Below are 22,571 nucleotides of genomic sequence, written 5' to 3'. Positions count from 1 at the left end.
CACAACCAAGTTTAGACTACTGCTCACGACTTCATACTCCGGGCATGCATACTGTTTCAAGCTCTGCGAACCTTTTCAGCGCGCATGCGTTATTTACGCAGCGCAGCACAGCCGTTGAAACCACTATTCCCGTGAATATCCGGATTACAACTGGTCTTCAGTAAGCGGCGTGTGTGATAGGTGGTCAACCTTCATGACTTGGTGCATGTCCCAAATGTGTAGATCGTTGCTTGCCAATCACTGGATTGTCCGGTGAAACTCGATTATGTACAACCATGTGCTTCAAGCAGTGAAATCTCCTCCCAGGACACAAACCGCAACAGACATTTTGTCCAATTTAGTTGCCTTGTGCGATTAGGACATATTCTACCCCGGGTTAATACGAAGGAAGACCAATTATTGTTACCCAGCTCTCACCGAGATGAGGTCGTTCTCCATGACTGCCTGTTTACATGTAAGACAATACTGCTCATCTGACGACTTTTCCAAATCTTCACTGATGAAATAATATTAACATGGCTATTTCAAACTGATTTAAAATACTTGAATATAATATTACACTAGTTTGATTTCACTTACTGTATGTACGGTAAACGTTAATCATGCGTATGAGCTGATACGATCACTCTACAACATACACTTCACTTCGATGATATTGTTTACACAGCTTTCACAGTGTTCGTACCTTTGTGTTTCTCCTTATTTCTGGGAAGATGTGTCGCTGGATAGTTAATCGATGCACCACTCAGACTATTATATGTGAGTATTTAAGTGATGTTGCTTTATTATAATATATTGGTGGATACTCAGGCATAAATACTTTTGTTTATGCCAGGGAATTTACCCCCCAGACAACAACAGATAGCATAGACATTCACAGTCTATACTAGCAGCATATACAGTCTATACTATACAGAAGCACACCATTTGTAAAGACTCATCCAAGGTCCATCATAATTAATTAAATTTAGCCCATGGGTTTCTGTACAGTAATGTAGATGAATTCCTATGACATTTCAGGATGGGTTTGGTTTCAAGGTGAAACATGCTCATAAAATTAACTTCCACAATTTATCTCATCACATTTTAAACCAATGGAAGTTTAATGAGATGGAATATCCATATCGTTACAAATCACACAGTTGGTTATGGATTTCTTGATCACGAAGCATTAAGAAGCATTTGACTTAACCTAACAGTGTACGAAGTGCTATATCAACCCCTGACCGGGTAGCTTGAAGATACATTAATTGAACAAGAACATGGCTGGAACTTTCCACGTAGTGGCATCAATTTGATGATTAAGGACCTGTCAAACAGATATTCCGTTCTTGTCCCTAATAATATTTTATATTTTCTCTAAGATCGAGGGGAAAGACTAGAATTGATAAATGTGGTGCCTGAAACTCACTAACCATGTACATGTTCAAGAGTGTATTGAAGTTGTACTGTACATACTTGTACTAGAGTAATGAATATACTGTTGCGGATGTATGTTATATTGATATTTAGTCCATTATGGGTATCTGTTTGACATGGTGGGTGATTCGGGTCATTGCTTTATCCCTTTAAAAATCTAGGCAATATGGCGACAAAGCGATACGGCGACACGATATAACGATATAGCGATGGTCCGAATACGTCACCATAGTTTGGACCTATCGTCATCCGTTTCTTCACCTGGCCAACTCTCACCCCAAGTACGATCCATGTACCTCAACTATTGTTATTCAAATTGTCTATATAGAATTCTACCCGGCACTAATGTCAATGATTTGAAAGTGGGCGTCGTTCTGTCAATGGAAAGTAGAAGACAGTATGCATGCATCAAACTTCGTTTTCTGAAGCGAGTCAGGTTATAGGCCTTTTTGAATCTGATCACACTCAGCAACAAGCTACTGTCCACTTTAATGTAAGTCAGAGTGCTATTGGCAGTGGTAAACTGTGGCAGAGATTTCAAGCCAGTGGGTCCTTGGAAAATGCACGTCAACCAACTCACCCCAGAGCCTCAGGAGCCCCAGGCACATGACGAACACTGCGTTACGTAACAGATCTTCAGACAGAACACCTGATTGTGAACAGTGGAAGGATATCCAGGAACACCGTCCGTTTAAGGGCGGCCAGATTAGCAACATCAAGTTAGAAACGGAATCGGGATTCGGGATGGGGGATTCGAATCCCGAATCCTTTTCTAGTTTCATGTTGCCAGTCAGATTCCGCTGTAGGCTAACTGCATTTCGTTCACCACTAACACCACGTCATTAGAGCTGGAGTTCGAGTAGAGCTGCTCTTCACAGATGGAAAGCAAAGTCATTTTGTTCTTTCATGATGGTCGGCAGAGGATTTGTGGTCGCAGTGGAGTGCGAATCATAGATGCAGCTGTGGCCATGCATAAATGATTTCGCAGGGGTTTTGGTTTGGGCAGGGATAATTCCTACTGGACGTACTCGACTGACCATGTCCTTACCTGACAGCGGCCGAGATTTAGGTTCCTTTAGCAGTACTGCTCCTGCAAGCTATGCGTGGCTTTTCTGGTCGACCATTTTTACTGCAAGATGATCGCCAGGATTGTCACCGGAATTCCTGAGGCAGCAGGGTGTAGAGTGGGTGTAGAGCTGGTGTAGAGCGGATGGAGTGGCCAGCATGTTCGCCAGACCTCAACCCAGCTGAACATGCCTGAGATGAACTCGGCCAGCGTGTGTACACACGTCGCCCAGCACCAGTAGATCTCCTCTGACTCTGCAGAAATCTAAACTTGTGGGCAAAAAAAAGTGAACACCCTTGGTAACGGTCGATAAAATCAAAGCAAAACATGTAACGCTTTCAAGTTATAGAACACTTAATGAAGACAGCATTTGGAACAATGCACCGATAATGTCTGTGAGAAACTCGTCACAGATGAAGAGCACGTCATGTAATGGACAGAGGGTAGTGGTAGCACAGTTCAAAGATACAACAAGAGTCAATCATGGAATGGTTCAGTTATGTCAAGTCTCTGGTCACGCATACACATGACCAATACATGCCCAGACTCGCCGTCTCATCTCGTCAGCCAACTAATGACGTTATTCGGAATATTCCACTCGTTCCTGAGGACGCCCGCAAGCTCTTGTCAGTTCGCTGGGAATCATGGTCGTCTTCTCCCATGGCGATTCAGGTGATTCCACATGTCCGGTGAACGTGCTGACCATGGAAGAATTTGGATATTATGGGCGTTCAAGACGTTTGGGATAATTGGCGCGGTGGTGGGCTTGGCGAGGTGCTGAAGAAGTGTTCTCTGTTGTTGCTGGCGAAGAAATGAGCTTGATACTTGTCAGCTGATGGCACGTCCTAGAGCCGTTGCCGTGATAACTCAGTTGCGCAGATGAAGAGTACGCAGATGGTGGTCTTCCTGTGGGGTCGTCACACGTGGCCTGCCCGATGGTTGCCTGACTTGGGTGCAGCCAGTCTGCCTGTAACGCTGAAACAGTCTCATGATGGTACCACGTTTACAGTTCAGGGCCCTTGCAATAAGGATGTTGTTGGCGCCCATCTGCCTCATACCTATTGCCCTCTCTTTCTCTTTTAAACACGTACCTGGGCATACAGTAACACTACCAAAAAGCATATTTGATATGACTGTCACTATCATATAATGAACATATATTTGAAGGTTACAGGAATTCGAATCAGATTCTGTATTCGATACTGAGTATTGATTTCGTTTTGGAAATGTAGTGAAAATGGTGGCAAGTTCATTTATAGCATAGTGCATATTTCTGAAATTCAACCTTATTGTCATGTTCAGTAATACAAGTAACCAAGGTTAGTAAAACAAATCGATGTTACCAACATGTAGTTAAAACATGGATCTAAATGGTAGTTTTGTGATTTTATTTATCATTGTATGGTTTTGTCTTGGAACAAAAGTCACAGCTACTATTAAAAGTATTGAAAATGACAAGCTACACATAGGTTCGTATCATAATTGTTCTGTAACTGCATATGAAATAATCAAAGTTCATAATTATTATTCTTAGACGAAAATCTGGTTATTGCATATATTATCTGTGATTTCGACTATGATCGTTAGGCCACATAGTAGATGTGAGTATGAGACTTTTACAACACTTAGTAACATTCAGTGCTTCTTTGTTGCTTCTAAAATGACGCATAGTCTTCATGATAAGTATCATAATTAGGGCCGATATCTTTTCTGTTTTGTATGATGCTGTGATATTCCCAAAATACAAAAATGATCTTTTTCCATTATCAACAACTTTGCCGTCTAATCATTTATGCGCCACTAAACAACATCATAACACTCATCGCGCATGCGTAATAGTAATCCTTCCAGGAATATTGGTAGGAGAGTGTGTTTTCTGTAATGTGTATTATCATTGATAAAGTCATCATTAGTCACAATGTTTAGAGACCCGTGAAGGTCCCTGGGTAGAACAGGCCTTCAGCAACCCATGCTTGCCATAAAAGGCGATTATGCTTGACGTAAGAGGTCACTAACGGGATCGAGTGGTCACGCTGGCTGACTTGGTTGGCACATATCATCAGTTACCAACTGCGCAGATCAATGCTCATGTTGTTGATCACTGGATTGTATAGTCCAGACTCGATTATTTACCTACCGCCGCCATATAGCTGGGATATTGCTGAGTGCGGCGTAAGACTAAACCCACTCACTCACTCACAATAGTTTTTTGACTGCAGACCTTCCTGACAGCGCCCTAGTTACCTGCTTTTGGCAATCTACTGTTTACTTCCAGTTCGCCGGTGTTCTGATTAAATGGTGACCGTAACAATATAATACCGAAAAAGGTCCATATTTGACATGTCCAAAACAGATTTAAACACATTTTTCATATACCAACGTTATTGCAACAATGTTTCATACAAACATTGCATTTGCTGACAATATTTGCTTTAATCAGAGTGAGGAATTCCTTTGTGTGTTACAATGTAAAATGAAACTGTTCCAGGTGTTGCTTTGGTGTCGCTGCTGCTTGTTGCCATGGCATTCCGGACAATCATCAAAGATTATGCTTTTTCACATATTTGTAAGTATTTTGTATTTAGCATTTCTCAGAAAGATACGTCATAGTTGTGTGACGTATCAGGTGATTCAAAAAAATATTAATATGGAACGTTACTGCAATTAAATGGCTTATTCAAAACAAGCGGGCGTGGGTTTGGGTCTTTTATCTCAAAATGAGACAATTGTAAAGCGTCTGTTACTTTATATTTCAGACGACATCACGCCTGCAAAATATTGCCCTCCTTATACGGATATACAGGGGGAAATACAATACGGTAACTCATGCAAAACAAACAAACTTTCACGCCATGCTGAAAGATAACAACAACTTTTAAATACAATATATAAACGCTGAAAACACTCGATACAACATACCATACCTAATTCAGTTTGTATGAAATGTTTGAAGATCATGGTTACAACTAGTCTTCAGCAAACAGTGCTTGTCGTAAGTGGTTACTAACGGGATCGGGTGGTGAGTCATGCTGTTTACACACCGGCTTCTCTGGTCCAAACATAACTATGTATAGACTGCAGCCATATAGCTTGAATATAGATGAGTGGACCGTCAAGCAAACAAACACACCTGCAAAGAATATCATCAAACTATCACATCATGTCTTTTCTTCAAGATCCCCAGGGACATGCCAGCCTCAGTGCGCTGCTCAAAAGTCTTCCAGACAAAGTAAAAGGTACGGATAAACTATCACCCAATGCTGGTCCACATTTGCATGTAATTTACCTGATAAGTTGGGGATCTCAATGCAACCATATTTATATTTCTGAGAGAGAGTGTTGGATTGAGTGCCTTTTGAACAGTTTTCCATGAAGGCGTGTCAGCTTGTGAGAAATATATGATTGTAATAATTTCATTGTTTTGTGGAACCCAGGATGATTATATGGTTCATGCACATGAAGCAGACCTTCTGGGTTAGAGTAGTGAAAAAAGGTCTCCTTCGTGTGAATTTCACCAAAAGCGTTAAGCCAATTTTAATTATGTTTTTCCTGCCATCTAATCCGGATAATCTGGATTATGCGCATAGTGCATAGTTTGAAACCCAAAGGTCTGCTTCGTGTGCAGACACCCTTGAGGTTTCGAAATCAAGCCCGCATGTGACCGGGTGCAAGGACCTTGGAGTCAGTATTGTGTGCAGACTCTTTCGGTGTTGTCATAACCCCTAGTGTGCAGTACACAGCCTTGTACACTTAATAGAACCTAGAACTCCGTTGCTATATGACCAGATCGCGGCCACATGAATACGTGCAAACATACAATTGTGGGTAGAACAAACAAACTTGGGCAAAGTACTTTGACTATGTGCCCTCGTAAGGATAAGAAAGTTGCAATAACACGGTCCGCCTTGTCCCTTCAAGAGCTGTAGGATCCCCAGGGAGTTGAGATTGATAATATCATAGATTGACCCAGTGATCGAGGGAAAAACATACAAACGCTTTGAGCATGTGGTTGCGTGAATATGTGCACTCTATAAATATCCTATAATAGAAAGAAAATCTGGAGTTCAGAGCTAAATGCTCGAAACAAGGTCAAAGTCACCAATACTTTGGCTATGCCAGTTCTTTCATAGTCCTTTTTCCTACATTCAGAATCTTGACCGACTGACCAGAAGGAGACCACCACCCTCTCAATCGTTTATATATGCCAATCAATGCCGGAGGGAGGGATATGAGTTATGTGGAGCCTCTTCATTAGGGTAATCCACTGAGTAATGCAGAAGGCTGCAGTGTTGGGAAGCCTTCATATTCTCCGGAAAGTTCACCCGAACCTTATCTGTTGCATATATATCTTAATCTGTAAAACTTGATAATAACCAATTTCTCATACATGAAATGCAACACTGCATGCGCAGGGACATTGACATTGACTGGAGTACCAGTTGCCCTAAATTATAAACTATCGCAGAGTGACTTTACAGCGGACTGTTTTCACGCCGTATCATTCTTTACTGCATTTTATACTACTATAATAACATAATATGTTTTCTTTCAGTTCCGTTAAAGAACATCAGCTTTGATGTCATGCTGAAAGACTACAAAAAGAAATTAAATGGTGATCTATCTTTAGTTGATAGCGATCTGTAGCCTGTTTTTAGATTGTGTCATCTTGAATAGTGGCATAATTGTCTATTAGATGCTAATTTTAAATCAATGGCAATTGCAGTTCATCGAGTTGAGTTTGCGTCAAACGAACGGTATATGACATATCCAACATGAAAGAAATATAGCATCAGTACGAGGCAATTAGCCATGTTACCTGTTATACCATTTCATTCCTCACTATCAGTACACATCAGTTGATTGATTTCCGAAACAAATACTCCACGTGTAGTTTGTACATGTACCTGAAAATAATTATTTCCAAGTTAATTATAGTGCATATGATTTGTTACTTTATTGTAAAATAAAGACTCGTTAGTTTTCCTTGTCATATAATATCAGATATTATTCAGTATGAACAGATTGCACAAAGCCATCACACGTATTGTGCCAAATCACCCCAAAACAGAGTTAGCTGACACATATAGGGGAGCACACGAGAAAGATATTTTCTCCGTTTCCCAATGTCATACTGTTCACAAACTTATACATGATTAGAGGCACTGAGATAGTTATTAAAGCGTTCGTTCGATCCAAGTTCGATTCCCCACATGGGTACAGTGTGTGAAGCTCATGTCTTGTCTCTCCAAACTGTACCATTGCTGGAATATTGCTAAAAGAGGTGTATGAGTATACTCAGTATAAATGAATATTTGAGATATGCGTTCCAACATATTGCAAAATGGTTATTATCTCATTTAAGATTTGAAAACAGCAGGACTGTGGAAGGCGAATGACGTTAAACAATGTGAAAACGAAAAGAACCCAGGTGAGATCGTTTCTATTGAAAGGCTTTCAGAATTGTTACCAACAGCACGTTGCAGATTTGGCTAACATTAGTTAAAATTCATTTCAGGCAAAGCTTGTAAGGAATCTAGTTGTCCTCAACCCAAACCCACATCACCCATAGAAAGCCTTAAGAGTGTCCTATCCACCATGTCAGGACTGAACCACGAAGATCTCAGTCTTTTGATGGGACTTTTCCCTGAGCCCCATTCCGGCAGGAGGATAATGTTTGTCACAGCAGCTTCCAGCGACCACTTCGATGAGTCTCAGGCTCACATAAAGAATCTCCACCAGAAGGTCTTCCCAGTGACGAAGAACTACACATTTGTGTACTATGATCTAGGGTTGTTGTCATGGCAACGAAAACAGGTGATTTCGACACCGGTCGTAAACTATGCATTCAACTTCTACCATCGCAAAATTAGGAATACAACTTATGTATGTAAAACTTATTATCACACACCAAATTTGTGAATGCTTGAGACAAACTTAGAAGCATGGGGGAACTCTTCTTTCATCCGCCATGAACACCAAACAAGAAACCATCGACATCTTTCCCAGTCTGGTTGAGAGTAATAGACATGAAACAATCCTTCATGAATATATGAAAAATATATAAACGGTGATATTGACTCAAAGGAGGCAAATTTGGTCTCTACATCTGGTGCCATGTATTTACTCTTAAAAACTGGAAACTATATGTAGGGACCTTTTGAATTTTAGGAAACAAACTAATCAGTGCTGAATTCCAACATGTTGGGGATGCAGGACAACTTTTATGTATAGCAACTTCTAGGGTTTATTTTCACGACGTTCGGGGCTTATCCTAGCCCCCTCATCAGGTTGAGCTGATTTGAACAGTAAGGCTTAATTTTGAGAGTTAACAGTTAAGCCTTACTGTTCAGTTCAGCTGAATGCCTTTGAAGAATCACATGTAGGGGATGGTTGCCAACGACAAAACGTTTGAAAACAGAAACGTTGAACAAAACGTAACCTTACGCTCACGTCTCTAGTGAATCGCTAAAACGCACCATTCATGAAATGCATGTGCATCGTGTAATTCTGTATCACCTTGAGCTGAACCCTATGCCTTTTAGGCTTTAGACAGCACATTCAATGGTACTCCATATGCATTTCTTAAACCACTATAGGCAACAAGAGAATAAAAAGAGTGACAGAAGCTAACGACACAACGTGTACAAGGACGGGCATCACATCGTCTCAGACCTATGGACCAGATACAATAATACTGGGAGTGTTAATGACACTGCCACTGCCGCCCGGTATCGCTACATCCGGTTGAGACGTTTGGTCTTCGTTCAAACACCACAACGCCATCATCCACAACAACCGAAATCCCTGGTCCGCCAAACCGCCGACCAGACAGTGCGCAATTCACTTTGAGGAGCCAGGCATTTTGCCAGAAGGCTAGTTCAACATTACGTGGTTTCCTTCGTCAACGTCAACGTCAACGTCAATGTCAACGTCAACGGTTGATCTTTGGAGTATTCGACTTCACATTGCACGTGTTTCACAGGCCATTCTCCGGCAAAACAATTTATAGGTATCACCTTGGCTTCTCAATCACCCGCTTACCCTCCCATTGAGTTTAGGTTTATACAGCACGCAGCAATATTCCAGCAGTATGGTGGCGGTCTGTAAATTATCGAGTCTGGATAAGACAATCCAGTGATTAACAGCACGAGCATCGATCTGCACAACTGGGAACCGATGACATGTATCAACCTTGCAGTAAGTCTGACCACCGGATCACGTTAGTCGGCTCTTACGACAAGCATGGGTTACTGAAGGCCAACACTCTAACCCTCACCTTGACGGGTATTATCTTCCATTGAACAGGTATGAGATACTCTTGATCGACGCTTGCACAAGCGTAATTCGCCACCTCGCACACTATTGGAACTGGACACAGCACTTTAACAAGAGAATCAAAATATTTCTCAAGAGAGCAGTCGGCATCTCTTTTCTTCCACTTGTCATCGCTGCCAATCTGTTATCGATGCTCATACCAGATACTACCATCTACTCTGACCATGTGGCTTTAATGGTCCTCTATGGCTTTTCACGATAATCATCTATTGGAAATTAGTAAAGTGATGATTTTACTGTAATTGAGCAATGGTGTCATATCTGAATCAGTTTTATGCACCCAGTAAATAACCCCCAAACATCATGTATAGTTTCTTTTTTTTGAAGAGTATAATACAATATATAATACAATACATAAGAGAAGATGAAGAGATTTAGGTCTTAGGTTTGTGATTGAGTCAAAACAAAAAATCCTTGAAGCAAACAAAAGTCCATGAAGTGGAGACACCCTGCGATCCTGTCACCCTCAGCCAAGAAGGTGAAATATGATTGCGACAATCCTCTCACAGAGCATATTCAGAAAACACAGCAATTGTTTACCATGGTGCATATTTTGCCTGTTAAAATATACCGAGTGTCTGTCGAAGGAAAACTTTGAACGTCAAGTTCACAAGTTTTCCTCCGACACGGTTATGTGGATACAAACAGTTGTCACAAGTAATTGAATTATTTATTGTAGTCATCAAATACCTTGCTCAACACGAAGCCGTATATCATTAATATGTTGTATTGCCGAGTTGACAAGAAGGGCATTTATGGTAATAAAGTTATCACATAGCGAAACGACGTAAGTTTCATTAAAAGTCAATTAATTTTCACACGCGACTTACCAGGCATAACGACCACCTGTAGGATTTCACGAGAACTGCCATTGACAGGCCAATGTTGACCTTCCTTTAACGAGAGAATGCTGACACGGAGAAGGGTTGGTACAAGTGTAATGAACTGCATTTACAACTATGTCGAGGTATGAGAAAAGGTCATGACAATATTTATGTTCACTTTATGAGACGCGCAAGACATTCTGATGTTCCCGCGAAGTAAAATTACAGAAATTGACAACATGAGCAGCGACAGAATGAAAAGTGTGATATTGTATTCCACTAACTTGATCCAGTAAGTCGACATTTAGCACTGGGCAAGATATGCATGACATACTATGTTCATAATCATGCCCCCATATCTCTTACTCAAGGATTGAACGGAATTAAGGTAGTATTGGCTCGGTATTTTCGCAAAGTAATACGTTGTTTTGTGTTATTTCTGCAGCTGAAGAAACATTGTCGTTGCGAGGTAAGAAGTTTTCCCTTGAAGCATATGCCATGGAGAGTAAAGAACCTCATGTGCTACACATGGAAGCCAATCATTGTGCAGGTATGTTCTCAGCTAGGAATCTAATTGCAGCGAGTATCGTTAGTACTGAGTGTATCTTAGTACATGAAGCAGAGTGTAGAGTGGAAACGTCAGTGAAATTAAAATCATTGATTATCGTATCTTTCTAGATGTCGCTTGGCAGCATTCATTAACAAACTAAGGATATATTGACTTAAATTTATTATCCTCATATATGAAACACGTTTTGATGCGCAAATAGATAGAGACTGTCAGCAACATATTACACAGGCAATACATTCGTGTAAAAAGACCGAAGTAACTGGTACTGAAAATGAGTACCATGAGAAAATGAATTTCAATACACTTATGCACAATAACTTAGTAGAATAAGATGATAAAGTGTCTAAATAAGCAAATCAACAAAATAGGAAAGTTGCAAGATTTATTACATGTCTTGGAAAACGTAATATTTTGTTTTTAAGGCGAACCTACCTAAGGCAGACATATTAGTGTGGATGGACGCGTCCGTTAGATTCTCGAACAACAAAGTCATCAATCCCCTGCTCCATGACGTGGACAAACGTGGGATTGTCGTCTATCCAGGTCGTTACTCGGTGGCACAGCACACATTACAAATTACAATGAAGTACATGAAAGAGGACATCTGCAGTCTCGCTCCACTTGATGAACATCAAGCAACATTCATTGCGTTTAAGAACGAACTGTTGATACGGGAGGCTGTTGTCAAACCCTGGGTGGCGTGTGCTTTAAGTCCCACGTGTATGTGCACCAGAAACCCATATTTGGATTTGTCCTGCAAAGTTGGCATGCACAATTACAATAAATGCCATCGATTTGACCAATCAGCTATCTCTATAATTCTTAACAAACTATTTCGGGGTCACACAGATACATTTTCATCCCCAAATGCTATGGCGCCAAAAATTGATCTGCGACGCGGACATAGAGAGAATTACTTTCACGAACTGGAACGAAATGTCAGTAAATCGAAAACAACGTAATAATCTTAGAGAAGTTGTCATATCGTCTTACTGTTTCATGTACTATATAACCCACTGTCACAAATTAATGCTTGTTTCATGCATGTTTACTGTTATCTGTTCAATAAACACACTTTGCCAGTAATGCTGTGATCTGCTGTGTGGTGAAGATAAGCCATTTAAAACATCACAGACTTCTTATAAAATAATGCGATGTGGTGTGTATACGTTATATCGTATCGTATTGTCAGCGTAATAGATTCATTGAGGGAGAAGACAACTAGCGTTAATGTCATTTTACATATAACAGTCACTAAAAACGAAGAAGAGAAAGCCGCATTGGTTCCTCAAAAGGAACAACGCGTTTAGGTGGATACAAATCTAAGCGATTGATTGGTCCAGATCGGGTGGTCAGGCCCGCTGAATTGTTTGACACATGTATACCACTGAATCATAATTGCGTAGATTGATGCTCATGCTGTTCATCTCTGGAATTTTCAGATTGGTCCAGACTCGATTATTTACAGACCACCGCTATGCATGTAGAAGCCAGTCAAGCTAGTCTGGCAGCATACATTGTAATGTAATGAGGTTGCTCTGTGACACACAGTGTTGGTCATCGTAAATATGAAACGTCACTATCAAGTCAAACCAGATTCCACGACTCGGAAGGCTAAAGAAGAGAATTGAAGTTGCACAGAAAGAACACCTCAAATCGGTGATGACACAAGGTGACCGCAAACAGTATTCCCCGCACCGATAGCAGGGTAACATGGCCAACTGTTTGGGAACACATATTTTAGTAATAACTTATCTAAACCTTTACAATGAAAATGGCTGGAACTTCAAACCTGGAGCACTTGAACGTGTCAACAGTCATATCATCTTGGCCTGCTGCGTTTCCTTTTTAGGTTGTCAATTGCATCAAATATTTCTTTTCAAGGAATGGGTGAACACAGGTTCATCAACATCAGTATAGCATTCAGTGCAGTAGGATTTGTATGTCACCAATTTCCGTGTTGAATATCGGTCCATTTGAAAATGAAACGTTCATAAAATGACAAAGCCACTGCATTGTTGTTTTCTTATGTTTCGTATGAGATCGATAACATACGTGATTGAGTTTGGTTTTCCACCGCACTCAGCAATATTCCAGCTGTATAGCGGCGGTCTGGAAATTATCGAGTCTGGACCAGACAATCCAGTGATCAACAACATGAGCATTGATATGCGCAATTGTGAAACGATGACATGTGAGAACCAAGTCAGCTTGCCTGACCACCCGATCCCGTTAGTCGCCTCTTACGACAAGCTGAGTCACCTTTTGTGGCAAGCATGGGTTGCTAAAGGCCTATCCCACCCCGGACCTTCACGGGTCTCGATAACATGAAGGGTCGTATGTTGTTCCGAGACTTTTCCAGTTGGTCTTGTCTACATGTATGCCTACCCAAATCAAATTTGAATTTGTGAATACAATTATTATATCTATTCTCACTTTCAGAATACCTCTTTCGGTCAAAGCTGGTACGAGTACCAAATCTTCGTTTTCTATATTCAGTGGCGTATTTTTATCCATGTTATAATTATGATTCTTTGCTCATACAAAATGATGAATCTGTGAATGTTTGAACAAAATTATCAGATTATCGAAAGGTAGTTCAATAGACGTTATTTTGTAATAAAGCATGTTCAGATAATTGTCGGATAATTCTTCATTCCATAACAATTCTTTTACCGACACCCACAGTTTGTAGCTTGTTATTATGTTTGTTAGATCCTATAGGGGAATCTAAAATACTGAATAATAAAGCGTAAACCTTAATCACTGACAAAGTCCTGTTTATTGCACTGAGCAACATTTCTGTGTAGATTCCCACTTTTATCATGTAAACGGTGTAAGGATATGCACAAAAACTTTCGTTTCGTGAACATTTTGTCGTGTTAATATGCTTATTCTTTCTTGCAAGGTCCTCTGGTTGTATGGGAGGTGCAAAGCGCAAGTACTCCCTGCCCCCTGATTAATGTATCTCAAAAGATTGTGTTTAATCATAACTAAATGTTACACCTATAATACAAGCATGAACAGGGTGTATCAGGTAACACTCATCTTCTCATACAGTATATTAGGAAGTAGCTTATGACACTGTCACTCATTGTTGGTGTAAGAAGATTGCTCTCTCCGTATTCATACATGTCAGCTGGGTCGACTCTTTCAAGTCCTCAGTCTCGATCTGTATAACAGACTCTCCAATCTGGATCTATCCAACAGTCTTCAATCTGGATCTGTCCAACAGATTTCAATCTGGATCTGTCTTAGAAATCAAACCCTTAAGGGTATTCTATTATAACTCTCACTAATTGTGGATAATTATCAAATTCTTGCTCGTATTCATCACAATCGATATTATTTTATTTCTTATATGATTTTGAACAGTATGCATGCATTAGATCGAAGATATTTTTATTCATTAGTTCTTTTTCTTTTCAGTTATCAACTCAATGTGGAATATATGAATACGGGCAATGAGTATTACGCCATTCATGTCCTACGTTTTATTGTTCGATCTTGATTAGAATCCTTATGACCGAAAGACGGACATGAGTAGCTGTAAATGTGCCATGTTCTTAAAGTCTTACCTGCTGGAAACTATTATTCTAAACAGCATCACCGCGACGACACGATTGCAGCAACAAGTCCAACAACCACAAAGCTCACTGAAATGGAATAGAATAATTGCTAAGAAAACGAAGAAGACCCTAATTTTCATGTGAAGAGTTTCTGCAAACGGACAGTGTCTCAGAAAAAAGGTCTGTATGAATGTCTAATTACATTAACACAGGGAACGTATGAACAGACTCTATGACAAAAACAAACTCACAGATATATTCCTTTTCGTGGTAAAACGACATAATCAGTTTCCGATATAATTCTTTGCAGACTATAAACACGAAAATGTGAAATCTTCATACATTCAAAGACATGTATTTATCTCAGGCTATCCGTGGTATGTTCTGTTTCGCCTCCGGGGTTTGTATAAACGACAATAAATATGTGATCTTCAGAATATACCTACATAACATTCATGAATATATGACACTCTGATTCTTACCTGTGACTGTTGATTGAGAAGACGCTGTATTCTGACCTATTCTTTCAGCAGGTGTTATGTCTGGGGTCTCTCCGGATAGAACTGTAGTATCTGAATTATTTCCAGTTACGTTGTTGCTCTCCGTGGCTGTGACTGTTGAATTGTCTATGGATGGATCTTTGCTCTCTGTTGCTGTAGTGGTTGAATTGTCCCCGGATGGATCTTTGATCTCTGTTGCTGTGGTTGTTGAATTGTCCCTTGGGGGATCTTTGCTCTCCGTGGCTGTGGTGGTTGAATTGTCCCCGGGTGGATCTTTGCTCTCTGTTGCTGTGGCGGTTGAATTGTCCCCGGGTGGATCTTTGCTCTCTGTTGCTGTGATGGTTGAATTGTCCCCGGTTGGATCTTTGCCCTCTGTGGCTGTGGTGGTCGAATTGTCCCCGGGTGGATCTGTGCTCTCTGTTGCTGTAGTGGTTGAATTGTCCCCGGGTGGATCTTTGGTCTCTGTGGCTGTAGTGGTTGAATTGTCCCCGGATGGATCTTTGGTCTCTGTGGCTGTGGTGGTTGAATTGTCCCCGGATGGATCTTTGGTCTCTGTTGCTGTGGTGGTTGAATTGTCCCCGGATGGATCTTTGGTCTCTGTTGCTGTGGTGGTTGAATTGTCCCCGGATGGATCTTTGGTCTCTGTTGCTGTGGTGGTTGAATTGTCCCCGGATGGATCTTTGGTCTCTGTTGCTGTGGTGGTTGAATTGTCCCCGGATGGATCTTTGTTTTCTGTAGCTGTGGTGGTTGAATTATCTCCTGTTGAGTCTTTGCTCTCAGTAACAGAAGTATTGGAAGTGGTAACCACGTTAGTAGTGACGTCGGGTTGCGAGGTTGTTGTCGTTAGAGGACCGGGTGATTTTATTGTGCCTTTGGAACAGGCTAAATTGAGCGATCCGCCTAAAATAGATACACACACATAACTAACATTGTTTTCACAACAGACGATCACATGAAACTGCAGACACTACGCTACTGGTGAGCACATCAACCAGTCCGAACGTAATTTCTCTGTCACCATCAATTCTTATGATACATGACACTTGTCAAAGTAATATAGATCATGTCCCCAAAAGATTCAGTACATGTATGTAAAAGAAGCCTTAAAAGGCATCACCATCAATTGTTGGATCAACCCTGCAAGCTCGTCAATTGCTTTGGTAGCAATGCCCACCTTATCATATATACTCCTCATAAAAACTAAGCCACAAGTATTTTCATTGTAACATCCTTATCAATCTCAATAGCGATGTTTGCCGGCATGTGACTGAAAGGTAAATATTCAAAGAATACATAACCTTTAGTGACTGTCAAATTGATTTATCTGATACCATTGATAACATCACCCGAACACAACCACCCTCAGAAACGACATGCACATTGTGTGGCATAAATGTGCTCCACATTTAACACATGCAGGCTGATCGGTATCTGATAAAACCTACTCGTAATCATTCCTCTGGTACAACAAGTGGGTCCTAACTACTTTTTTATGGGTGATAATGGCAGTCTATGGATCTTAATGTCAGAGTAAGTGTTGTTCATGGTGGGCTTGTTCGGTGCTTGTATGTGAGCGTTACTGGGCCCTGAGAAATATGAATCTCAAACAACATATCAAGTCCCGTACTGTAACATCTGTTACCCATCTGACATGTAACAGATCTACTGTAACATCTGTTACCCATCTGACATGTAACAGATCTACTGTAACATCTGTTACCCATCTGACATGTAACATCTACTGTAACATCTGTTACCCATCTGACATGTAACAGATCTACTGTAACATCTGAAATTCCTTCACCTGAAAACATTGAAGCTGTATATGACTCATGTCTATATTTACATACAATCCAATATTTAAGGGTTACGTAATATCCTTCACTGACATGCCTAGTTTCATGCAGTCAAACATTGTCTGTATTTATGGGTCAGTGGCTTTTTTACTGAATAAACTTTCTGTCTGCCTGTCATAATATTTATGAAATAATAACCAGGAGCACAGCTGTAAGCAGATGAGATATGGTTGGGGTTGTGTGTAAAAGGCTAGGCTGTTTGTGAATGTGTTTGCCGCATATTCCATCTGTGTGGCTATGAACAGGAAATCATCGAACCTGGACCAGACAATCATGAGCATCGATTTGCACAAGTTGGATACCAACTGATCCAAAACTTGTTCGTCTCTGATTAAAATACAACAGGCCAATGGTTGGGCAGGTCAGAAAATAAATGCGGTTGCAGGCTCAATACATGATAAGTAACCTGTTTGGGAGTGAGTGAGTTTACACTGCACTCAGCAATATTCCAGCTATATGGCGGCAACCTGTTTAGGAATACACTTAATAACAATTGTTCACAGGTCAATTATACTGTAACGGTATCGTCACTTGTAAATGCTTCTGTGTTCACAACGAAAACTTTTGAGAGCGCGAGTAACGAATTGTTTCGTCCTGTATGCAGTCGCGTCTAGTTGTGTGCTAGCGATATTCTAGGCTAACATATTTAACTACATGCCTACGGGATTGTTCAAAGAAAACATCCAGCAGCATTCATGATCGAGGTATAATGTGTGAGCTCACCTTTTGTTGTTGTCTGCACTAAATGGACACAGAAATCGGCGACCTCAGACCTTCTGATGAGGGAAAGGAAAATCACTTGTCCTAATTCAATCCGCCCTGTAGTATTTGTGGCAGCCTTGTCTGAACACCTATAGGTGAAATTAACAGGTGGTGGGAAATACAGGGTAGCGTCACAGTTTGTGCGGACTCCGTGGACTGTTAACTGGAGGTCAACAGCGCCACCTTGCGCCCTGAGCTGACATGCACAGTTGCCTTGATAGTTAACAGCCTGAGCAGTGTCCAGATAGACGGAATTTCCAGAGGCAAAGTTACCCTCACAAGCACGGACAACTGAAGTACAATGTTTACTGATGATTAGTGAATTTTCAGAAATACGTTAGTACGTTATTCTTGCAGCAACTACATGTCCAATGGTTTACGGCTTTATTTTATAAATGTTATACATTATTGATCGTATTACATTTGTTCCTATTTCCCTCAAAGAACGTGCATAGAATTAGATTTACTACCTTTATTTGTAAGTGAAGACCTACAAGAAGCAAACTTGACACCTTTCTTGTCTAATATAGAATACTGTTGACGTACAAGTGTGTATGACACGGTCATGATGACGTAATAGCTTATTATTGCTGACGTCATATTGGATCACTATTATTACATCATGGCCGCAACCTTTCCTACAGGGTAGAACCCTAATTCAAGAATTGTTATAATTCGCGGCGGCTGGAGCCATAACGACTTTAGGTTTCCATTCTTATATAAGGGTTGTTTCCCTCATGCTGTGGCTGTTATGATCTGTATTCGTCAACCATATGGACTGATGATGAATACCATGCATGCATACCTTTTTCTCCAGATGTCGTTGGACATATGTTTTCTGAAATCAACGTGAAATTTATGAGACAATGCCTAGTTCTATCAGCAACGTCCGTACATGTACATTTACACCTACTAAAGGTTGTTAGTATTAACAAGAATATTGTATACATTCGTAACTTTACTTGTGTTGTGGTGTCAATAAGACACACAACCTGAATAAATAAAACATCTTACAAAAACCATACATAAGATATGACAAAAAATTACATAATGTTCAAATGTAGAAGGGTGTCAGTGTGAGTTCTGGTCACTTCGTAATCAAGCTCAATATTTCGACATTAATATAAATCATATCGGGTGTTTTATCACCGTCATTCGTATAAGAAAGGTAGATAATGATCGATTTGTGTGTACATTATATCCAATATTCAAACATTCGATGGAAAAGGTTTTATTCAAAGATGAAAACAAAACTCCGAATAAACTCAGTAAACAGTTTCTTACCCTGTGCGAAATATGAACGCTGCAAAATAAACAAAATGACTGTCCTGGCGATCCTCATCTTTGATAAGCAAGACGTAACGTGTCTTTTAATCTTGAAGTGATGATGAGGGTTTTCAGAGCAAGGGTGTTTCTTCCCAATTCTGGAGGTCTGTGTGATCCTGCTACATTGTATTGCATAACTGTCATCAGAGACATAGACGCGAGAATCTTGCAGCAAATATTGGTATTGCAATATATCCCCCACTTAAACAGTATCCATCAGTTACTATACACGCCTAGTACATAAATGAGGAGTATGCGTGACAGTGTTGCATAGCACAGTGTCTGCAGTCGCAGCTCATTTGTATATTCTCAGACTTAGATCAATGACAGACATTCGAAATCAATTGTGTGGATAGTGACTCTAACTTGTCACTTGTAAACGTAATTGATTTTCCATTATAGCAGGTTCTACAATATGAACATTATGCAATAACTTTCTTACAGTAAAACTAGTCGGAATTAAAAAAAAAAAGACTTGACGAAGTTTATGTGTAGTTTTATGCGCGGCTTGATCGCTGTGCTCGCATTGTGTGGAACGTGTAGTATTTAGCCAGCTATTCAGTCAGTATATATTGTGAAATAATGGTATTCTTAATATTCAGTCTTTCTTACTACACCCATGTTCAAACGCACGGCATGGTCATATGGTGATGATATGGCCAAAGAGGTTCGAGGTTACCTCCAAGCTGAAGCTCAAGGAATAGATACCAACGGAACGAAACTGTGAAAACAATAAATATCCACACAAGAACATGGTATAGTTAATGCCCTTACCATATTCTAACACACCGCTTGCCAGTACAGAGGGGGGGGGGGCATAAACAACAGCAATATGTCACAGTCCTCAGAATTAATGCAGGAATGGTACTTGTTACTTTACGTTTTCTTCAGCAGAATGTTGGAATGTTGGAATCATATTAAAAGCGTCTTTAAACTATTGGCCTTTTGGAATCTGGACAACCTCAGCAGCAGGTTGCTGTTCGCTTTAATGGGATTCAGAGTGCTATTGGTAGACTGCGACAGACATTTGAAGTCAGTTGAATAAGCATCTTGGCCAGGTCGTGTCAGAGGCAGAACAGTTCGAGATGATAGTAATATGATTACCGCCGCGTTACGTAACAAATGCCTCAACGATGCCTCAGATGCTTCGGACTGTACACTTCAGTGTCAACAATGCTGGGATATCCGCTAAAGGGCAGTCTTACTTCGGGGACCTGCAGTTCGTCCAACACTAACACATCGTCATAGGCAGGCGCGTTTGAGATAGAGTAGACATCATGGCCGCTGGAATCAACATCAACGGTCTGGGGTGTTCTTCACAGATGAAAGCAGATTCAGTCTGCCCTTTCATGATGGTCAGCAGAGGATCTACCGTCGAAATGGAGAGCGAATCACAAATACAACTGTGGCTACACGTAACCGATTTGGAGAGGTGTCATGGTTGGGGCAAGGATGACCCCTACTGCACTGCAGGTTGTCGATGGTAACCCTACGAGATTCTGGCTCGTACAGCCGTACCATTCCTGGAAGATGTGCATGGATTTTATGCTCGACCCTCTGTACTGCAAGACGACAACGCTAGGCCTCATCGGACAAGAAGTGTCACGGAAATCCCTGGACGGCAGATTGTAGAGTAGATATTTTAGAACTCGTGCAGAGCGAGCGAGTTTTGAATGCTGCAAGCAGTTTTGAAAATGTGGAACACATACAAATATCATTACTGAATATTCACAAAGATTGATGCAGATAGACTAAATACATATAACACAAAGTGTTGAGAAGCATAAAATGTCGAAATAAGCCATACCGTTTGTAGATTATCTGCTCTCCGACAAAACACGTTCACGAGGTGACATACTAAACCACAAAATCTTATCACTGCCCAGCCGTTATCTCCCTTTGATACCACCAAATGCAACCCGCTAAAATTTCACTATAGACCAATGTCTGGACACATCTGTCAACCACAACAGTCTTCAGACAAACCCATGAAACAAATAAATTCAAAATAAATACAGCTTTGGATGTAACAGAGTGGCCACCATGCTCGCCAGACCTCAGCCCAATTAAGCATGCCTCAGATGAACTCGGTCGACGTGTGTACACGTGTCTCCAAGCTCCAGTCTGTCCCCCAGTATTCCGCACAGAGCACCATCAGATGAATGGAATGCGATTCCGTAAGCACCATCAGATGAATGGAATGCGATTCCGTAAGCTTTCTTTATAAACTTGAAAAGGGTAAACGTAGATATTGGACGGCCCAGTGCTTCATGTTTGTCATTTTCGTTTTGGGGGCGGACCATACAATTGTTTAGTGCTGTATGTCACTATGCGTGACGTTTGTCTGTTAGTTCTATTATTTCTTACAAACCTGTCGGTACATGTCCTATATATCCTTTGATTAAGAATTGACATCGATTGGTATCGTGGAAACTAAGGCGACTAACATTGTTGTACTCGAACGGTTAGATTTTATAAACACAATGTTCGAGACAAGAGGCCAAATGCAAATGAACCCATTGTGATTTTATCAATATCTGTCTTTCTTAGGTAACTACAAAAAACATATGTCTACAGTACACAGCATTAATTACGTATTGTTTCCTTGTCTCAGGCTGGTAGTGATGATGGCAGGTTTCATCCATAATCACAACTTATCGCTGAAACCGTTCTGGATCAGCTTCAAACAACAACCTGTTATCACGAAATGAAGTGACTTTGGTTCAGTGCTGTCTTGATGATTATGCAGCCAGCATTGACAGCATCACAGTTTTGCTAGCTGCCCTCTGGCACAGATTTAAAATTATTCTTGAAAGGCGTTTATGTTAGAAAAGTAAACGTTTTGATGTCATGAACAATACTCAAAGTTACTCTCGTGCATTACTGGATACGTTGTAAGGGAGGTTACTCATCTACGAAATGCACATTTACGCTATAGTCGTCCATAAAATCAATCACACCTGTCACATGTGCTGGCGCACTCTATACTATACTGGCCGTGTCAGTTAGGTAACGCCCTATCACTGAAACAAATGAAGATAAGTATTCTTGTGTGAAATAGATAAACTCCTTCTAGTGTTGTGCAAATTATAACGTATATCCGTGCTGAAGATTAACACACTGTATTCAGCACAGATGCATAGTCGCAGTATGAGTTAAACAACGCTCTATCATTGAAATGATTGAAGTACTTTCCTTCTTCAGCTGTGTGCAACATGTTTCTTCCCATGCTCTAAATGTTCACACATACTATTTATATATTATTATTTTATATTGATTAGGTGTGTCGTATCAGCTAAGACACGTCTCAAAGCAGAAGGAAGACCACATACGAATTATTACG

The 22,571-nt window shown here is 40.6% G+C and overlaps 2 protein-coding genes across 3 annotated transcripts; one reads left to right on the top strand and one right to left on the bottom strand.

The window, feature by feature from the left end:
- Positions 1–643: 643 nt before the first annotated feature.
- Positions 644–12,298, top strand: LOC137286902 (uncharacterized). Of its 2 annotated transcripts, XM_067818922.1 has the most exons (9): positions 644–759; positions 4,974–5,051; positions 5,242–5,304; positions 5,662–5,721; positions 7,038–7,097; positions 7,848–7,913; positions 8,001–8,299; positions 11,090–11,194; positions 11,638–12,298. In XM_067818922.1, the coding sequence occupies exons 1-9, from the start codon at positions 714–716 to the stop codon at positions 12,175–12,177; spliced, it is 1,317 nt and encodes a 438-aa protein (XP_067675023.1). In that variant the 5' UTR covers positions 644–713; the 3' UTR covers positions 12,178–12,298. The 2 variants fall into 2 exon arrangements, with proteins under 2 accessions (XP_067675023.1, XP_067675025.1); XM_067818924.1 differs by lacking the exon at positions 5,242–5,304 and having other exon boundaries at positions 663–759.
- A 2,333-nt stretch (positions 12,299–14,631) lies between these two features.
- Positions 14,632–18,852, bottom strand: LOC137287877 (autotransporter adhesin BpaC-like). Its single transcript, XM_067820256.1, has 4 exons — positions 18,708–18,852; positions 17,864–18,193; positions 15,267–16,184; positions 14,632–14,871 (listed from the first exon to the last, which is right to left on the bottom strand). The coding sequence occupies exons 1-4, from the start codon at positions 18,850–18,852 to the stop codon at positions 14,822–14,824; spliced, it is 1,443 nt and encodes a 480-aa protein (XP_067676357.1). The 3' UTR covers positions 14,632–14,821.
- Positions 18,853–22,571: the final 3,719 nt, after the last annotated feature.

This window comes from Haliotis asinina, chromosome 6, assembly GCF_037392515.1.
Source record: "Haliotis asinina isolate JCU_RB_2024 chromosome 6, JCU_Hal_asi_v2, whole genome shotgun sequence".
NCBI lineage: Eukaryota > Metazoa > Mollusca > Gastropoda > Lepetellida > Haliotidae > Haliotis > Haliotis asinina.
This window is presented reverse-complemented; position numbering and strand designations above follow the sequence as displayed.